Source organism: Rhinatrema bivittatum, chromosome 2 (genome assembly GCF_901001135.1).
Source record: "Rhinatrema bivittatum chromosome 2, aRhiBiv1.1, whole genome shotgun sequence".
Lineage (NCBI taxonomy): Eukaryota > Metazoa > Chordata > Amphibia > Gymnophiona > Rhinatrematidae > Rhinatrema > Rhinatrema bivittatum.
Genome location: NC_042616.1, coordinates 42,304,516 through 42,322,468, shown reverse-complemented (window position 1 = coordinate 42,322,468; position 17,953 = coordinate 42,304,516). Strand labels below are relative to the sequence as shown.

General features: G+C 44.6%; 1 protein-coding gene across 1 annotated transcript in view; it reads left to right on the top strand.

Annotated features, from left to right (window-relative positions):
- Positions 1-1,895: 1,895 nt before the first annotated feature.
- LOC115085931 (gastrula zinc finger protein XlCGF57.1-like) overlaps positions 1,896-17,953 on the top strand; it is a 32,228-nt gene continuing 16,170 nt past the window's right edge. Inside the window, exons 1-3 of the mRNA XM_029592478.1 lie at positions 1,896-2,357; positions 4,790-5,661; positions 17,356-17,482. Coding sequence (XP_029448338.1) covers positions 5,638-5,661; positions 17,356-17,482 — 151 coding nt within the window. The 5' untranslated portion in view covers positions 1,896-2,357; positions 4,790-5,637. The remainder of the gene's footprint in view (positions 2,358-4,789; positions 5,662-17,355; positions 17,483-17,953) is intronic.

The window sequence follows — 17,953 nt, the reverse complement described above, 5'->3', positions numbered from 1 at the left end:
ATCAGGGTGACTGGAAATCAAGAGCTCCCACGTATGGACAGCAGGGGCTTTTTAAAATCCTTATTAGTTTTAATTATTGGGTGTTATTTGATATATGTGCTGTTTTGAAATATTTTATTGGTGTTTGGGAAATTGTAAAAAATGTATATGATTTTAATTAATAGAAACTCTATTTATCAGTAGTTTTAAAATATTCTTTTATTAGTATGGTTTTACTATTATAACTGATGCTTTATGTTTCTTGGTTTTATTTGTTTTATGAGGAATGGTGGTTCTGTTTTTCCATTGTTAATACACAGAGTCTGGCTTCTTGGGGTTTCCATTTCAGTTTTTGTCTAATTTGTGCTCCTTTATTTTGTATTCCGTATTTGGTGAGGGTCTGTCTCTGCTCTGTGTGTGTGACTACGATGAGAGATTCTGCTAGCATAGGGATCTATAGCAATCGGGTTTGTTTTGTTTCCTCAGTAGGTGGTGTATTGGTATTCTAGGACCCAGTGTAATATTTACCCTTGCTTTTTCACAGGTAGGGTTATTGTTGTTTGAGTCCTTGGTGTTATTACTGTTGTGTTACAATGGGATTGCAGTATAGATTTTGAGTGTCTTTTTTTGCGAGGTTTTGTGTTAGTTCACAATGTGCCTGGCAGTGGAAGGTGTTTGTGCTGCTGTTGCTGTGAGGTGACACCAGAATTTGAAAATATCTTTTAGTATGATGAGCTGTAAGGGAAACATCCAAGCTCCATTGTTTGGGGGAATTTCAGTGGATGCACAGAGTTACAGAACTGGAGGTGCAGGATTTATATTGACATCCTGTCCCTTCCTATAAATTCCAGACTTCACTCTCATAGCCATATAGAATTAGTTGAATGAGGCTATCAAATAATTACATAGTGTGAAACTGGCCAGCTTTTTAAAATAACGCAGAAGACCCTTTGGACTTTCTTATTAACACCAAAGATTCAAAAGCTGTGTTCATCCCATCAAGCTTATATATCTCATTAAAGAGGTAAATTGAATAACACAATAACTTTGTTTTATTATTGTTTCTCATAAATTATAACAATAACATGAATCTTGGAATATATATTTTTAATATAAATGAAAGGTTTTCACAAGATAGGTTGTGTCGTGAAACATTTTATTTATGTATATATCTAAGGAAACATACATAAATTGTCGAAATACATTTCGTTCGTTTAACCTTTAACCTCTGGTTTGCTAGTAGACTGAATTACTGTGTCCCGAAATTATGTTTGTCTAAAAAGTGTGTCACCAACATGAAAAGTTTGGAAAGCTCTGCCCTAGCGACTTCTTTTTACCATGGCAGCCCATTTAAATATTACATTAGGTGCCCCGGAGAGGTGCATCAATCATGAGCGCCTGTTTTCCATGGGCTGATATTGCATCAGCCTGAAGGTAAGCACCAAGGAAAATTATCTAAATCCAATAAAACAGGCATAGAGCAAAGGTACAGTATATATTTCCTCTAAAGGAGCAGCAGGATTTGAATCTTTGCTTTGCTGGTTAATGGCCACGCTGCTCTCACCCCAAGGCTAACTACTCCAGCTTTTATTTTAAGGACAACTCCCTGCAGGCTGTGAGAATCCCTGCAGCCTCCTGCAAGCACTCCTAGGTCTCACTTGACAGCTCCCTCCCCTCTTTTGCTTCCTGATGTCATCAGTGTGTGCAGGGTAAGAGGAGAGCTGCTCTTCTTGTAGGAAAAGAGCTAGGCAGTATTGCTAACCTTGTTTATTTACCATGAGTTTAGGCTTACTTTTTTCAGGAATTTTTTTTTTTTCAACACGTGGGTAGCTTATTTTCGGGCTTTTTTTTTTTTCCTTACTCACTTTTTTGGGGGCTTGTTGAGCAGGACTCGTACCCCACTGTTCCTGTCACCTTTGATTAGCTGCTGTTCAACAGGAAGAAGAGAACCAACTTACAGAACTGAGCTGAGCTGCAGCCCTCTCTGCGCTGTGATTGGAAACTGTGAGGAAAGAAGGTGGGACCTCGGCAAGCACAGTTTTCAGTAGCTGCTTTCTTGTGGCACTGCCCCTGCCTCCTCTCTAGTGCTGTGATCATGTAATAGGGTAACAAACAGCAGGCACAACCAGAAGACTTCAGGCACTGGTCCGAGAAGGAAAAGTTTTATTTGCTAGCAATTAGATGCAGCTGAAATGGTTTTCAGTAAAACTGCACACCCCCCTTTGCAGGGAGAAACTTTTTATACATTTCTTATCTCTTGCACATGCGTTCTACACACTGCTGAGCAAGCATATTCAGACTGAGGGGCTACCTGACCCCCTCCCTCTTCCAGCGTGGAACTTTCCCGATTTTTCTCCTTTGTTCTGGCTTCAGGTCATGTGAGTACTGATACGTCATTCGCAGGAGAGGCTGACGGGAATTGCAGTGCTGTGAAAGGAATTGCAACAATAATACTGCCTTATACATAATGCATCCTTTGTTCTGGTCAGTTCTGTATACTCAGCAAGGATACTAGTTTTTGGCAGGCATAAGTGAAATCTATCAGCATTACTAAAAGACAATAAGAACAGCGTGTGAAAGCTTGCTAGCAATTTGGTTAATATGTGCAGCTAGCAGTTTCTCTGTATCCTATCTATAAGCTTTTTGCAGGCAATAGACCCTTTGTGAAGCAGGTGATTCTGGTACATGGAGTCCTGCTGTTAGGAGTTTCAGGTTGGGGTCGGTATGAGCCCCCCTCCAGTCAGGGTGGGGCCTCCTTCAATCAGAAACATGGGATTAGGGAATGGGGCTGAAACTAAGACTTCCTGGAATAGCTACCAGCTGCTCTAACTTCTGCACCTCAGGAAGTCTATTGGAAAATATCATTTCCATTGGCCCCACTGCCTTTGGAAGGTGAGGGCCAAGAGTTGCTTAAGCTGCAGAGGAGGGATAAGAGAGAAAAACAAAGAAGGTGCAGGGGACAGAGGAGAGGGAAGAGACAGTGGTGGCACAAGGAACGGATGGAAAAGAGAGCGAGAAGGCACGATCAGGAGCTGAGAGGGCAAATGAGAGGGGAGACACCCCTCCCCCACATGTCCAGTCCTGGTCTGTGGAAAAGTTGGTGTTTGTGGGTGGGTGGAAAAGGGCTTAGGAGATGGCTCAAACCCAACATGGAAATTTCCATAGTGGGGCAGAGGAATGTGGCAGGAAGGAGCCTACTCAGGCTGCTGTGGCTTGCAACTTGCTTTAATGCTTTTGGGTGATCCAGGCATTGTGCCTAATATTTATTTTACTTTGGGGATAGAGAATTAGGCCTGGCTGACCTGCGATGCTTAGCAAAGATATTAGGCTTCGCAGAACTAAATGTAGATTCTTAATTTGCAATGTGATTGCGCCCTGTTTTTTCCTCCATTACATTCACAAAAATATTTTAAGTGTTTTCTGTGTATAAATAGTTTCTAAAGGTAGTTTAAATCTTCAGTGTTTTGGGCTTGCTTTTCTGCAAAGTGCGTTTGTTCTTTCATAACTACCTGGCAACACTGATGGAGGATCAAGCTTACAAGGACAGAGAGGGGTTTAGAGAGAAAGAACTCCATTCTCTCTCTTTGCCTTCTCCTTACCCCTGTGATTCTGCTTCCCTAAACCCCAACTATTGGGCCGATACAGTACAGTGCGCCCGACGGAGCGCACTGTTAACCCGCCTTTGGATGCGTGTTTTCGACGCACTAGCGTTACCCCTTATTCAGTAAGGGGCCGAAAACGCGCGTCCAACCCCCACCCCCCACCCCCCCCCCCGAACCTAATAGCGCCTGCAACATGCAAATGCATGTTGATGGCCCTATTAGGTATTCCCACGCGATTCAGAAAACAAAATGTGCAGCCAAGCCGCACATTCATGCTTTCAGAAATTAGTGCCTACCCAAAGGTAGACGCTAATTTCTTCAGGCACTGGGAAAGTGCACAGAAAAGTATTAAAAACTGCTTTTCTGTGCACCCTCCGACTTAATATTATGGCGATATTAAGTCGGAGGTCCCAAAGGGTAAAAAAAGTTAAAAAAAAAAAAATTTGAAGTTGGCTGGTGGCTGTCTGGTCGAAAACCGGACGCTCAATTTTGCCGGCGTCTGCTTTCCGAGCCAGTGATTGTCAGCGGGCTTGAGAACCGACGCTGGCAAAATTGAGCGTCGGCTGTCAAACCTGCTGACAGCCACAGTTCCGGTCCAAAAGGAGGTGCTAGGGACGCGCTAGTGTCCCTAGCGCCTCCTTTTGCTGTTTTTACCTCTGGGCCTCATTTGAATAGAGAATCGCGCACACAGGAGAGCAGGTGTTCGCCCGCTCTCCCACGGACTTTACTGTATCGGCCCATATGTTAAGAGTGTGTTTGGATATGTATGAGTGTGTGTGATCATTCGCACCTGGCCCTGGTCCTTCCCTTTTACACAGATCAACCCTGGCCCCCTCCCCAGTTCCACTTCCCTTTTGTCTACAAATTAAGTACTATTTATATAGGAGATTATTTTTTTTATTAATGTAATTTTTAATATTTAAATGTAATTTCTTGTTCATTGCCTGGAGCAGGAGACAGTAGATTAAGAAATTAAATTAAATACATACATTTCTTTAACTTTTACCGCCAGTACATCACCCAGCCACACAAGGCAAGCACCAAGGGAAACTGGGAGAAAATGAACTAAATCCAATAAAACAGGAATGGAGGGAAGGGTATGCACCAACCAATATCTAAGAAATTCTAGAATTTAAATACAAATAAACATTGCATTATTCCCCTCGCCATATTTAAAAACCAATAACTTTAAGTTTTGTTCTTTGTAGTTTCGATGCATTAGAAAGAAATCTCCATTCGGACAGTCTGCGCGAGTTACTGCAGCACACAGCCAAGTCTCAGTTTACAGCTCCCTCCCTACGTTTACCTTTTGACGTCATCAGGGTGCGCCGGGCAGGAGGCGGAGCTGCGCTGTTGCAAGGAAAAGAGCCCGGCAAGGAAGGGTGAAAAGAGATTTTATCATCTGCAGCCTTCCCGCTGAAGCTCCCTCTCTCCTCCAGCACGGCAAGAGACAAACCTTCATCTCTTTCCCAGCCAGAGAAAGAATCCCAAATGTATTTCTTGTCATGCAGCAGAGAGAAAAATTCCTACAGTAGCGTCTGCCCTTTTAGGAGATTGCCCCCAACTTCCTGGCCTCTTTATACAAACACTGCCTCGGCTTTCTAATCTGGGACATTGCAGAGACAGCCCTGATATTAATAGCACCCCAAGCAGACCTGGAGGAGAGAAACAAGAATACATAAACTGGGAACTAATTATAAACAGAAGCTGTGACAAAATACTACTTTATTTGATTCCTGCACTTTCTCCTTACACTCAGGAGGTTCCTGAATTGCCTTTTTGGGACTGAATTATATAGTCTCTGTTAGTTTACACTAGCCTCAAAGTTGAGCAGAACTCTGAATTTCTCAGGTAATCCTATAATCTATCAAAATAAGAAAGTGAAAGAAAGAACCAGGAACTGAGAATGAGGAAGCAGCATAACTTCCTGAGGCGTGCCTAAAAGGAGCCATTAGCAAAGACCCTGGGCACCAGAATAGACAATCACTCAGCTCTTTTCCAGCCAAAGAGCACTCACTTTATTTCTAATCCTGAAAGCAGCAAAGCAGAGAAGAAAATGCCTGCAGGAGCTTCTGCTCAGGTAGGAGATTGCTCCCAAATTTCTGCCCTCTCTGTACAAACCCTGCTGCAGCTTTCTAACCTGGGAAACTGCAGAACCCTGATTGTAATAATATCCTGAGCAGATCCAGGACACAGAAAAGGCACTTTGAGGCTCTTGAATGATGTATAGAATAATGTGTCTAGGGACAGGTGCAGGCAGGTGTGTATGTATGGGGAGGCTATTTTAGAGTAGTACAAGTGGGAGACTGTGTGGATGTATATGTAGCGGAATATGGAATGTTTTTGGTAGGAGGATTTCTGCGTCTATTGAAAAAAATCAGACAGAGCTGGCAAATACCATCAGGTTCAGTTAGAAAGATTTAACATGATAAGGGTGGATAAAATTGTTTTTACAGATGTCAGGGTGTCCCTATTCTCCAGAGACTGGGAAGGACAAATTGTTCTTCAAGATAATTATCAGTCAGCGTTATGTTTCCATTCCTGCATAATCCTGGGCTTTCTTGCTTCACCTTGGTCCTGAATAATCAGATGTCTGACTAAAGGAGGAATAAGATTTCCTCTGTGAATAGGGAGGCCTTTACTGCTCTTTGACTGACAGTTATCTGGAGTCCTGGTTAGCACAGCCTGATAGCTGCCAGTGAGAGATCCTGGATACTGCATGTGAGAAATATCTGGAAGTAAACCCCTGGAGGGGATAAGGGAGAATGCCTTTGGGTATTTATGCGAGGATAATGGGAAATGCCCCTGTGTATCTATGTGGAGAATAAATAAATAAAGCTTGTTGGGCAGAACGGATGGTTCACTTGAGTCTCTCTGTCATCATTTATTATGTTACTATGTTAACCACCTAAGGAAAGGTCTGCCCTTCTCCATGGGGACACCAGAAATTGGAAAACTCATGCTTCTATGGGGAACTCTTCCTGAAGGAAGAGATGGCGCCCCAAAACCTGTGACTGGCAAACCAGTCTAATACCATTGCTCCTGAGGCCTACACAGAGGGATAGGGAAGGCCCCCAAGTGATGTTTAACTACCCATTTCCTAGCATGTGGATAGATGGATTGAGGATCAGTGGGTTATGCACCTCTACCAGCAGATGGAGACGGAGCAAGCTGACATCACAGTATATATATTTATTTAACTTTATTTAACTTCTTTTACTATACCGATACTCAAGACCAGGTCTTATCGTACCGGTTTACAATAGAACAGGGGGAAACCAATTAACATCTAGGTAGAAGGTAAAGGAACATTAAAAATGGGAGATGGAAGACAGGGCAGAATTTAAACTATAACAATAGAAGAGTGATAAATATAATCAACAAAAACCAATAAATTAGTAATACATAAACAGAGATTTATCCTCGGCGGTTATTAACATGGTATGTCCAGAGGGAGGAGAGTAGGGGAGGTGAGTAGGGGGGAGGGATTAGGGAGAGGTTGAAGGGTGAGAAACAGTGTTGGTCGAAAGAGATTCCTTCAACGGTAGGCTTGTGCGAACAGCCAGGTTTTAAGTTTTTTTCTGAATGTTAGATGGCATTGTTCCTGGCGTAAGTCTTGAGGAAGTGAATTCCAATAGTCCTGCCATGACAGCCTGCCAGTATTCTCCGTCTCCAATAGATGGTGGACATGCATTTCCCTACTGGGGATTGCTTTGAAATTTAGACAATTAATAAGAGCTTTGAGTTGCCCCTCTCTCCTGTGGTAATACCTAATGGTCCCTCCCGAAGTTGAGAATTCCTGAAGTGATTTCCGTGGTCCCTCAGATGAGTGCCTTGGTCAGGTACCTGGTTCTTCGGCTGGCGTGAACTTAGCTGATTTCAACAGCTGAAAGACAGTGGGTGCAGTAAGCCGAGCGCGGCGATGACGGTATATATCCTTTCCCCGTACAGCCGGAGACAGTCTCTGTACTCAGCTGGAAAAGGCTGAGCTCAGGTAAGTTAAAAAAAAAAGATCAGAGACATAGTAGAGGGATTGTTGTAGGACTTCCTCTGGTCTCCGTGCTCGGCGTGCAGTTCTGATGTTAGTTCACACTCCCGTGAGGGTTAAGGGAGCTGAGCAGCCTGGCAGGTTGAGCAGCCTGGGTGGGCTGGGCCCCTGGTTAGGCTTTGTGCTGTGCGCCGTGTAGTAGGCTGCGGCGGATTTTTCACGTGCCTTTTATCTACACGTCCAGCTGCCCTCTGCATGACCATCAGTGCGTGCAAGATAGTCCGGCTGTGCATCTGAATTGTGTGCCCAGTTTCTTTTGGGCGCATTGCCTGTGCGCACATTCTGGAGCATATTGGTTGTGCGCCCAGGATTAGCATGGTGACAATGCGCTTACGTTTTTGTGGGGGATAGCCTTGGGGCACCTAAATTTTGTGCGCCTATATTTTTTAGTGAGAATTCGGCTGGACGCACATGTTCAGTCGCCTGTTAAGCATACTGACAGACTAATGGTGCCTGTGCTAAGAAACCTAAGCGTCTTTCCCTCTGTGCCACCTGTCATATTTGGGCATCTCAGACTGGAGTGCCCTCTAACTTAAAGGCTCAGGGAGAATTATCTTCCTCTGATTTTACTAAGCCTGGTTCTTCCCAGCCTGATGAGGGCCTGGGTAAGGACATGTCAGGAGGGACACCTGACCTTGGAACTCCCTTGGCTGGTTCCTCAGCAGGGGATGGCAGTTCAGTGGGCACCGCACATGTGCCTTCTGGTTTTGGCATGGATCCTTCTGCCTTTTCTTGGGTAGAATTTGTTTCAAGGATCGCAATCCTTTCTTCAGGCGCAGTCCTCCGCCCCATCTCATCCTGTCAGGTCAGATTCTCAGGCAGTGGCCTCCGTCTTAAACGCCGGAGTACACCTCGATTGACTGCAGGTACTCCAGATAGGAATCTGGATGGCACTGATGATGAGACAGATCCTGACTCTCTGGAGGATGGGGAAATTTCTCTGGGACTGGAATCGTATAGGGCTACATTGCGGTTCTTTCATGGAGATGAACTGCCGGCCTTGATTTCCCAGACTGTTGAACATGCTGGGAGTACCTCGGGCAGACTCAGTGTCTGAACCAAAGAAAAATCTCATTTTGGTTTCTTTGCGTAAAGCCTCTTGTTTTTTTTCCCTGTTATGGAGTCCATTCAAGAATAGATTGATCTTGAGTGGGATGCCCCGGAGGCAAATTTCAAAGGGGATCAGACCTTCGAAGGCCTGAATCCTCTGGATCCAGTGGTGAGAGAGCATCTGCGTTTTCCAAAAGTGGATGCGCTTGTCTGTGCCATCTCTAAACGCACGACTATCCCCGTGGAGGGAGGAGCATCCATGAAGGATGTGCATGACAGGAGGATTGATGCCATCCTTAAGCAAGCATTTGAAGCAGTGGCAATGACCTTACAGGTAGCTTCCTGTTGTTCCCTGGTGGCTCGTTCTTGTTTGCTTCTGTATCACTCTGGAGTGAATTCCAGAGCAGTTATGGAGCCTGCTGCTGCCTTTTTGGCAGATGTGCGCTGTGATTTTGTCCGTACCTCGGCCAGAGGAGTGGCTTCGGTGATAGCAGCCAGGCATCAGTTATGGCTGAGAAATTGTTCAGCTGATGCGACCTCCAAAGCTAATCTTATGAAATTGCCCTTTAAAGACTTGCTTTTGTTTGGGAGTGAGTTGGAGAAATTGGCCAGTAAGTGGTGTGAATCCTCGGTTGCCGGAGAATAAGAAGCAGTTGCCGCATTCTTTTGGTATGAAGGGGGTCGTCTCATGGGTTCCAAGCGGTTTTGTCTCTATAGAGGGGCGACCTTTCAGAAGACTGGGCCTTTTGGTAGCTCTCAGTGCTTTCATCCCAGACAGCCCAGGCGGGGTATGGGCTCGGGCACTGGTTTGCTGACCCACCCTAGAAACAGGAGATAGGGGGACGCCTCTCTCTCTTTTATCAGAGGTAGGTCGAGATCATATCGGATCAGTGGGTCTTGGAGGTGATACGAGAAGGATATGCGCTGGAGTTTTGCATTGTTCCTCGGGACGTGTTCATGGTGCCTCCCTGCCACTCCCCACAGAAGGAGCAGGCAGTGGCGTGTACACTATCGAGGCTCCTCAGTCTGAGGCCTGTGGTTCCAGTACCTATGTCTTAAGAAAATTTGGGTTGTTATTCCATCTATTTCATTGTAACCAAGAAGGAGGGCTTCTTTTATCCCATCTTGGATCTCAATGGGGGTCAACTGTCATTTGTGGGTGACTCATTTTTGTAAGGAAACTTTTCGCTCAGTGATAATGGTCATGCAGTCGGGGAATTTCTGACTTCCTGGATCTGTCTGAGGCATTGGGTTGCCATTATCAGTTTCGGGCACTGCTTTTTGGTCTGACCACCGCTCCCAAAACTTTTTCCAAGGTTATGGTGGTGGTGGTGGCAACTGAGTTGAGAAAGGATGGGATCCTGGTACACCCATATTTGGACGACTGGCTGATTCGGGCCAAGTCTCTAGAAGAGAGCAGCCTGATGACCCGCAAGGTGATCTCCCTGTTGCAGGAGCTCAGTTGTGTGGTGAACCTAGTCAAGAGCAATCTTCAGCCATCTCAGTCGCTAGAGTATCTGGATATTCGGTTTGACACGAAGCAGGGCAAGGTTTTCCTGCCAGAAGCTTGTATTCAGAAGTTGGTGACACAGGTGCATCTCTTGATGAACATGATATGCCCGACATATAGTGTTCATCATAGGACAGTGTGGTCCTATCTGCAGGTACTCTGTTTGATGACAGTAACCCTGGAAGTGATACCTTGGTGAGAGCAAATTTGCGTCCTCTTCAGCGCTCCCTGTTGTCTTGTTGGAACCTGCAGACTCAGGACTACTTGCTTCAGCACCACCTGCTGATGAAAGTCTGCTTTCACCTTCAGTGGTGGTTGCAAGCGTATCATTTGAGAAAGGGAATCTCCCTGACATTGCCAGCCTGGTTGGTACTCACAACAGATGCGAGCCTCCAGGGTTGGGGAGCTCACTGTCTGTTAGGAACTAATGGTGCAAGGGCACTGGGATACAGAAGAGTCTCTCTGGAACATCAATCGGCTGGAAGCCCGGGTGGCCCGGTTGCCATGCTTGCAGTTCAGTGGCTGCAGGATCGAGCAGTCTGGGTAATGTCAGACAATGCAATGAAGGTGGCGTACATCAATCGGCAGGGAGGAACCAAGAGCCAGCAAGTGTTACAGGAGATAGATCAACTTATGGAATGGGCGGATATGCATCTTTGGGAATTCTTGGCCTCGCACATTGCAGGAAAAGACAATGTAAGAGCAAACTTTCTCAGGAAGGAGAGTCTGGACCCAGGAGAATGGGTATTGTCGGATGAGGCATTCCAGCTGGTAGTGGATCGCTGGGGTCTTCCATTTCTAGACCTGCTGGCGACTTCTCACAATGTGAAGGTTCCTTGATTCTTCAGTCGCAGGAGAGAACTGAAGTCCTTGGATATCAATGCTCTCGTGCAGGTCTGCCCAGAGGACAAGCTGCAGTATGCCTTTTCCCCGTGACCCATAGTGGGCAGAATAGTTTGGAGGGTCGAAGGTCACAGGGGAATGGTGCTTTTGGTGGCACTGGATTGGCCCAGGAGACTATGGTATGCAGATCCACGAAGGCTCCTGGTAGACTTCCCCCTCCGCTTTCTGTTGCAGCAGGGATGAAGATCCATCTCTGTTTTGTCTTACGGCATGGCCCTTGAAAGGGCTCGCTTGTTGAAGCGAGGATATTCTATTGCGGTGATTGCCACCTTTTTGTGAGCATGAATGTTCTCCACTTCCTTAGCCTTTGTGCAGGTTTGGCGAGTGTTTGAGGCTTGGTGTGAGGATCAAGGAGTGCTTCCTCGTTCAGATAAGATCCCGCTCATTTTGAAATTTTTGCAGGATGGGTTAAATAAAGGGTTGACCCTTAATTCCTTGAAGGTACAGGTAGCAACTCTTGCCTGTATTAGGACTAGGTGAATGGTGAATCCTAATTGGCTCATCCAGATGTGGCCTGTTTCTTGAGGGGAGCGAAACATCTTTGTCCTCCTTTGCGGTTACCGGTACCTTTTGTGGAGTCTTAATCTGGTGTTGGATTTCTTGGCAGGCCCTACGTTTTGACCATTGTGTAGCCTTTCATTGTGGTTACTGACCTTGAAAACGGTGTTTCTGGTGGTGATATATTCTGCGTGCTGAATTTCTGAGCTGCAGGCCTTGTCTTGCTGGGAGGCATTCTTTCAGGTGACTCCATGGACGATACAGTTGCGTACTGTCCTTCTTTTTTTCCTAAAGTGGTCTCAGATTTTCACTTGAATCAGTCCATTTTCCTGACATCACTGGTTGGGGAAAGAGATGCAGAAGAATATTGCCTGTTGCGGCCTTTGGATGTCAAGAGACATGTCGTGAGGTATCTGGAGGTTTCTAAACCTTTCTGAAAGACAGATCGTCTGTTTGTCCTTCATAGTGGAGGTAAACAGGACAAGCCAGCTTTGCAGGCCACTATAGCTCATTGGATTAAGGAGATAGTAACAGCTGCATATGTTGCCGCTGAAAAGCTGTTTCCTACTCAGGTTAGGGCTCATTCCACTAGAGCTCAGGCAGTGTCATTGGCAGAGGTTAGATTGTTGTCTCCTTTTGACATTTGCCGAGCAGCAATGAGGTCCTCCTTACACACTTTTTCCAGATATTATCATCTGGATGTGCAGGCCCGGGAGAACGCAGCCTTTGCATTTGTGGTGTTGACTGGACCGCGGGCAGCCTCCCACCATAGTGGCAGGAGTAGCTTGGGTACATCCCACTGGTCTCAGCTTCCTGCCCTTGGCTGCTGAATGATTGGGGGATGATACTCCTGTGTGGCTAACGTATTCCAGGGGATTACTCGTAAATTTTATTTATTTATTTATTTATTAATTATTTTTTATATACCGACATTCATCTCAATTGAGATATCACACCGGTTTACATTCAGGTACTGTAGGTATTTCCCTATCCCCAGAGGGCTTACAATCTAAGTTTCATTCAATCCCTAGCCTAGTATACATACGTTCTTGCCTGAGTTCAGTGTTTCTTTTTAGCTGAGTACAGAAATGGCTGTCTGTTTTTAATCAAGTTTTTTACTAGTCTGTCCACAGTTGCTTTTGAAGAAAATATGGGCAGGCTGATGTCACGGCAGAACCATATATACTGTGATGTCAGCTTGCTCCATCTCCATCTACTGGTAGAGGTGCATAACTCACTGGTCCTGAATCCAGTTCCTTAAGGAACAGGAAATTATAAGATAAAAAGTAATTTTTAATTGCTGAAGATGCCCTAGCATTTCCATGAAGGAGCATGCTTAGAGTACGGTAGCCCATAACAAGAGGGTGGGGAACTGCCCCAGCCAAACCCACTGTACTGCCTAAGCAGATTGATTGTAGCCTCTGAAACTGTCTCCAACCAGGATTGTATTGGTTGGGAGAGTGGAGGAGAAATGTCTGGTCAGCACCCTAACATAAGAACATGCCATACTAGGTCAGAGCAAGGGTCCATCAAGCCCAGCATCCTATTACCAACAGTGGCCAATCCAGGCCATAAGCACCTGGCAAGTATCCAAACATTAAATAGATCCCAAGCTACTATTCCTTATTGATTAATAGCAGGTAATGGTCTTCTCCTCTAGGAACTTATCCAAACCTTTTTTAAACCCAGTTACACTAACTGCACTAACCGCATCCTCTGGCAATGAATTCCAGAGCTTAATTATGCATTGAGTGAAAAAGAATTTTCTCTAATTTGTTGTAAATGAGCTACTTGCTAACTTCATGGAATGCCCCCTAGTCCTTTTATTGCCTGAGAGAGTAAATAAGCAATTTGCATTTACCTGTTCAAGTCCTTTCATAATTTTGTAGACCTCTATCATATCCCCCCCTCAGCCATCTCTTCTCCAAGGTGAATAGCTCAAACCTTTTTAGCCTTTCCTCAAAGGGAAACCGTTCCATGCCCTTTATCATTGTGTTTTTTATTTTAATTTTTATTTATGCAATTTTCAAATATAACTCAAGACAATACACTTGAATGGAAGTTAAGTGGTGAATCATACAAAATACATAAGTTTGTGAAGAAATAGAAAACCAACAGGAAAAAAGTAACATAAAGAAATCGCCACAATCAAAGTCCTCAAATAGGGGATAACAATGTCACTACTTCAAGGTATTCTAAATAGAAAAGTAAGACATAAGGAAAAGCTGGCTTTATCAAAGGCCTCTATTGAACAAACTACATTCCATCATAGATGGAGTAGAAAAAGATATCGAGGATACTTTGTTAGTCAAAAAGGCAGACAATTGAAATGGTTGAATAAAAGGATAGGAGGCATTTAGATATTTAATGATACATTTGCAAGGGAACTTTAAAATAAAAAAAGCTCCTAACTCCAAAACCTTTGGTTTAAGTAAAAGAAATTGCCTTCTCTTTTTTTGAGTCTGCTTAGACAAATCAGGAAAGATCTGAATCCTCATATTCAAAAAAAGATCCAACCTATGGCGGAAGAACATTTTAAAAATCCAGTCTTTATCTGATTCCATCAAGAAAGAAACTATCAAAGTAGCTGGCTTGACCAAGTCTTTCTGTGATGTTTCCAGAAGAGCGGTGACATCCAAAGGTGACTTTGCAATAGGTGAGAGCACAGATATATCATTAGAATCAACAGGGACCTTTTTAAAAGATGGTATATAATGGATCTGTGAAATAAGTGGAAATGCCTTTTCAGGAATCTTCAAAATGTCAAGTAGATATTTCTTCCACATTTCTTTAGGGGGCCACTGTAGGATCTTTAGGGAAATTAATAAAATGAAGACATTTCCCCCAACTTGATTTCCGAGATTTTCCAACCGTGAAGAAAACCATTGATTTTCCTTAATAATATTCTGTTGCATGTCAGCCATATTTCCCAAATCTTTTTTTTACAAGAATCACAATTCACCATAATATTCACTTCAGATTCCACGGATTTCAAACGGCCATCCAGGTGACACAGAGAATTAACCAAAGGTTAAATCTGACTGGCAATATTATTATTAAGTACCTGGATAGCATCCCATAAAGATTCAATAGTTATTATTGAGGGTCTTACCAACTCCGTTGGTCGGAAATCAGAGAACATGGAGATTGTTTCTTCATTATACCCAGCAGCAGCGTGAACAGATGAGTCCCCCGCCTTTCCTGGATCATCAGTCGGCTCTGAAGGAGAGAGCACTGAATCAGCAGTGGCAGTAGGAGTTATGGCGTCTTTGGAATCTCCAACCAACGCCTTTCCCCAAGGCTGCGTCTGTGCATGGACCTCTGCAGGATTGGAGGGGGCGGATCGTTCCTCCGGGGATAGAGAGGTAGAAAGCTCTAGGAGGGGACCAGGTTCAACTGCTTCCCGGTCAGCCTCCAGCGAACCGACTCCCGAAACAAGCCCTCCACAGCACAGATGGGTGTCCATCAGACCCAGAACTGAAGAGGAAGACAACGAAGGTAATCCCCGCTCTCTGGCTCTTCTCTTTCTGCCAGAGTGGGGCATATTGAAGCGAAAAAACGGAGCCCTAACAAGACAGCTCAAACATGCCGAGCCAGTGCAGCCCACCCTTTATCATTTTGGTTACCCTTCTCTGCATTTTCTCCAGTGCAACTATATCTTTTTTGAGATGTGGCGACCAGAATTGTACACAGTATTGAACGTGTGGTCTAATCATAGAGCGATATAGAGGCATTAAACATCCACTGTTTTATTTGCCATTCCCTTCCTGATAATTTCTGACATTCTGTTTGCTTTTTTGACCTAGCTGGCCTAAATTTCAAGAACCACTCCAAAAGACATGGCAGCCTGGGGAGGAGACTAGAATCGTTGAATATTTTGCTTTCTTCCACAGAGTGTGGTCTTTAAAGACGAGGACAACTTCCCCCAATGCTCCTCCCCCCCCCCCCCCCCGATGATCCAATAACCTACCCCTCTTTTCTATGGGAAGGTAATAATAAATCTTTCATAGTCAATCACTTTAAGGTTGGAATCAAGTGTCTCGCATGAAGGAGATCCCATTTCCAACAATCAGATGTAATAGAAAACTCTCAGTGGGAGAGGAACCTGTTATCACCCAGGAATATGGGATCCCCCTTCAGATTATCTCTCATTACTCCTCCAAGAGCTGAAGGAGGTTACACCCTGGAACAGCCTCCCCAATGAGGCATTATCCTCAATATCTTATTCTCCTAGGACTGTCGAAGCAAGAGGAGTGCGCTAGCATCCCAAACAATGTCAAAGCTAGTCTGAGAACATGAATAATGGCTGGGAAGACTAAAGTTGGAATCTAAAGGTGCTGCCCAAGGTTAACCACACCAGGATTTTCTTTTTTTTTCAAAGAAGCTGACATCTTCATTTCCACAAGCTTAATTTGGTCTTTATTGCATCTGTGATATCTAGCTTTTGAAGATGTCAATAAAACTGCTTCTACAGGCTATTCCCTTGATTGCTCCATTAGTAATGGGAGAGGAAAACCAACCTGCATGGAGGTCACCTGCTGCAGTTATAACTCAATAGGGAACTGGAGCAGTGCAGACTCTGCAGTGACTGAGGATAAATCTATACCCCCATGGAACTTCTCCATTCAGCTATCATTGGGGCATGCTTGATTTAATTAATATATATATAATTGCTGAAAGCAGCAGTAAAAGTGCAGCTAATCTTGCAAAAATGGAAACATGGAAGGGCCTTTACTATGTGCATCATAGCGCCACTGTCCTCTCTTGGGGCTGGGGCTTGAACTGGGAAACCCACCCAGTCTTGCTATTGATAGGATGCTGATCTTCCACAGTTCATGCTCTTCTGCCTAGGGATCACCTGTGACTCCTGACCAAGTCCAAATCTGGCATAACACCATAGGAGACCTTTTTTTATTTTATTTTTCTGAGGATCCTAGTCTACCAGGGAAATCAGCCCAAAGACTTGTCCTAGAAGCCCAGCTGTCAGACCCACCAAAGGAACAAAGTCATTGGAACTCATCTGTTGCTGCTAGAAATCAGAACCCACCTGAGTCAGTTCCAAAGGGAGAATCAGTCTCACAGGGCTGCCCCCTGGAGCCCCTCCAGAAGGATAGCCCTGATGTGTTGAGAACCTGGAAGCGGCTTATTCCTAACTGTACCACCAGTCCACATGTCTTGCACCATCCACTGGAGATGGAGAAAATACTGAAGAACTGAAGGCAGCACTAAACCTTCATATGGGGAGTGAAGTCAGCTTTGTGCTTCCTTTCTCTGTCTCCATCTGCTGGTAAGGAGGGCACAACCCACTTGTCTGGACTAGTCTGTCATGGACAATCAGGAAAGTTCTATTAAAACAATTACAGCATAGCAAAAAACCTCCATGAATCCACCACCCATATTTGCCTACAGATGACTGAATCAACAGAAACTGATCTCATTTATACAGGGTGGCCCATGGAAAAGTAGCCTGCCTCCAATACCAGTGCATTGGAGGCAGGCTACTTTTCCATGGGCCACCCTGTATAATTCTTTCCAACATTCCACATTCTTTTTATAATGTAAAATAGATTTGCATATTTCATTTAAGCAAATTAAGTGTGCCACAGAATTAATACATTCAAGGCAGAATTTACCCTGTGCCAATGCTTGACTGTGACTTACAAATGCAAGGGGAACTTCTTCTGCCCTGCTGAGCCCCAGCGCTGGGAGTTTTCCTGATGGAGAGGATGCAGAAGGTGCTGAGTGTGGAAGGGTTTGTGTTTCAGGTCCCAGTAACCTTTGAGGACATCGCCATCTATTTCTCCCAGGAGGAGTGGGAGGATTTAGAAGAACAGCAGAAGGAGCTTTATAAGGATGTGATGATGGAGAATTATCAGACCCTCATCTCTCTGGGTAAGGGATAATTTAACATTTTTATTAGCAGCCCTGGGACGTCATGAAAAGGACAGTTGTAAGTCTGAGGGTTTCTTGGTTAGAGCTAGTAAAGGTGAAAAGTGAGCAAGTGCTGAAGTGATCAAATGGCTTCCTGTCAGCTTAATACATACAGCGGAAGCAGCATGGCCAGGGAGTAAAGAGTAATTAACATCTGAATGTGTCAGTGGGATAGAGCAGGAATATAATGGATGTTACACGGGCCTGTTCCAGGGGGATACAGTGGGGGTAGAATGGATTTCACACATGGCTGTGTCAGGGGGATTTAATACATTTACAGTTAATACTGCCAAAAAACATTCCTGTGGATTTGTAAGGGAAACCTACTGTACACACACTGCACATGTAGATTACCGTATTTTTCGCACTATAAGACGCACCTGACCATAGGACGCACCTAGGATTTAGAGGAGGAAATTAAGAAAAAAAAAA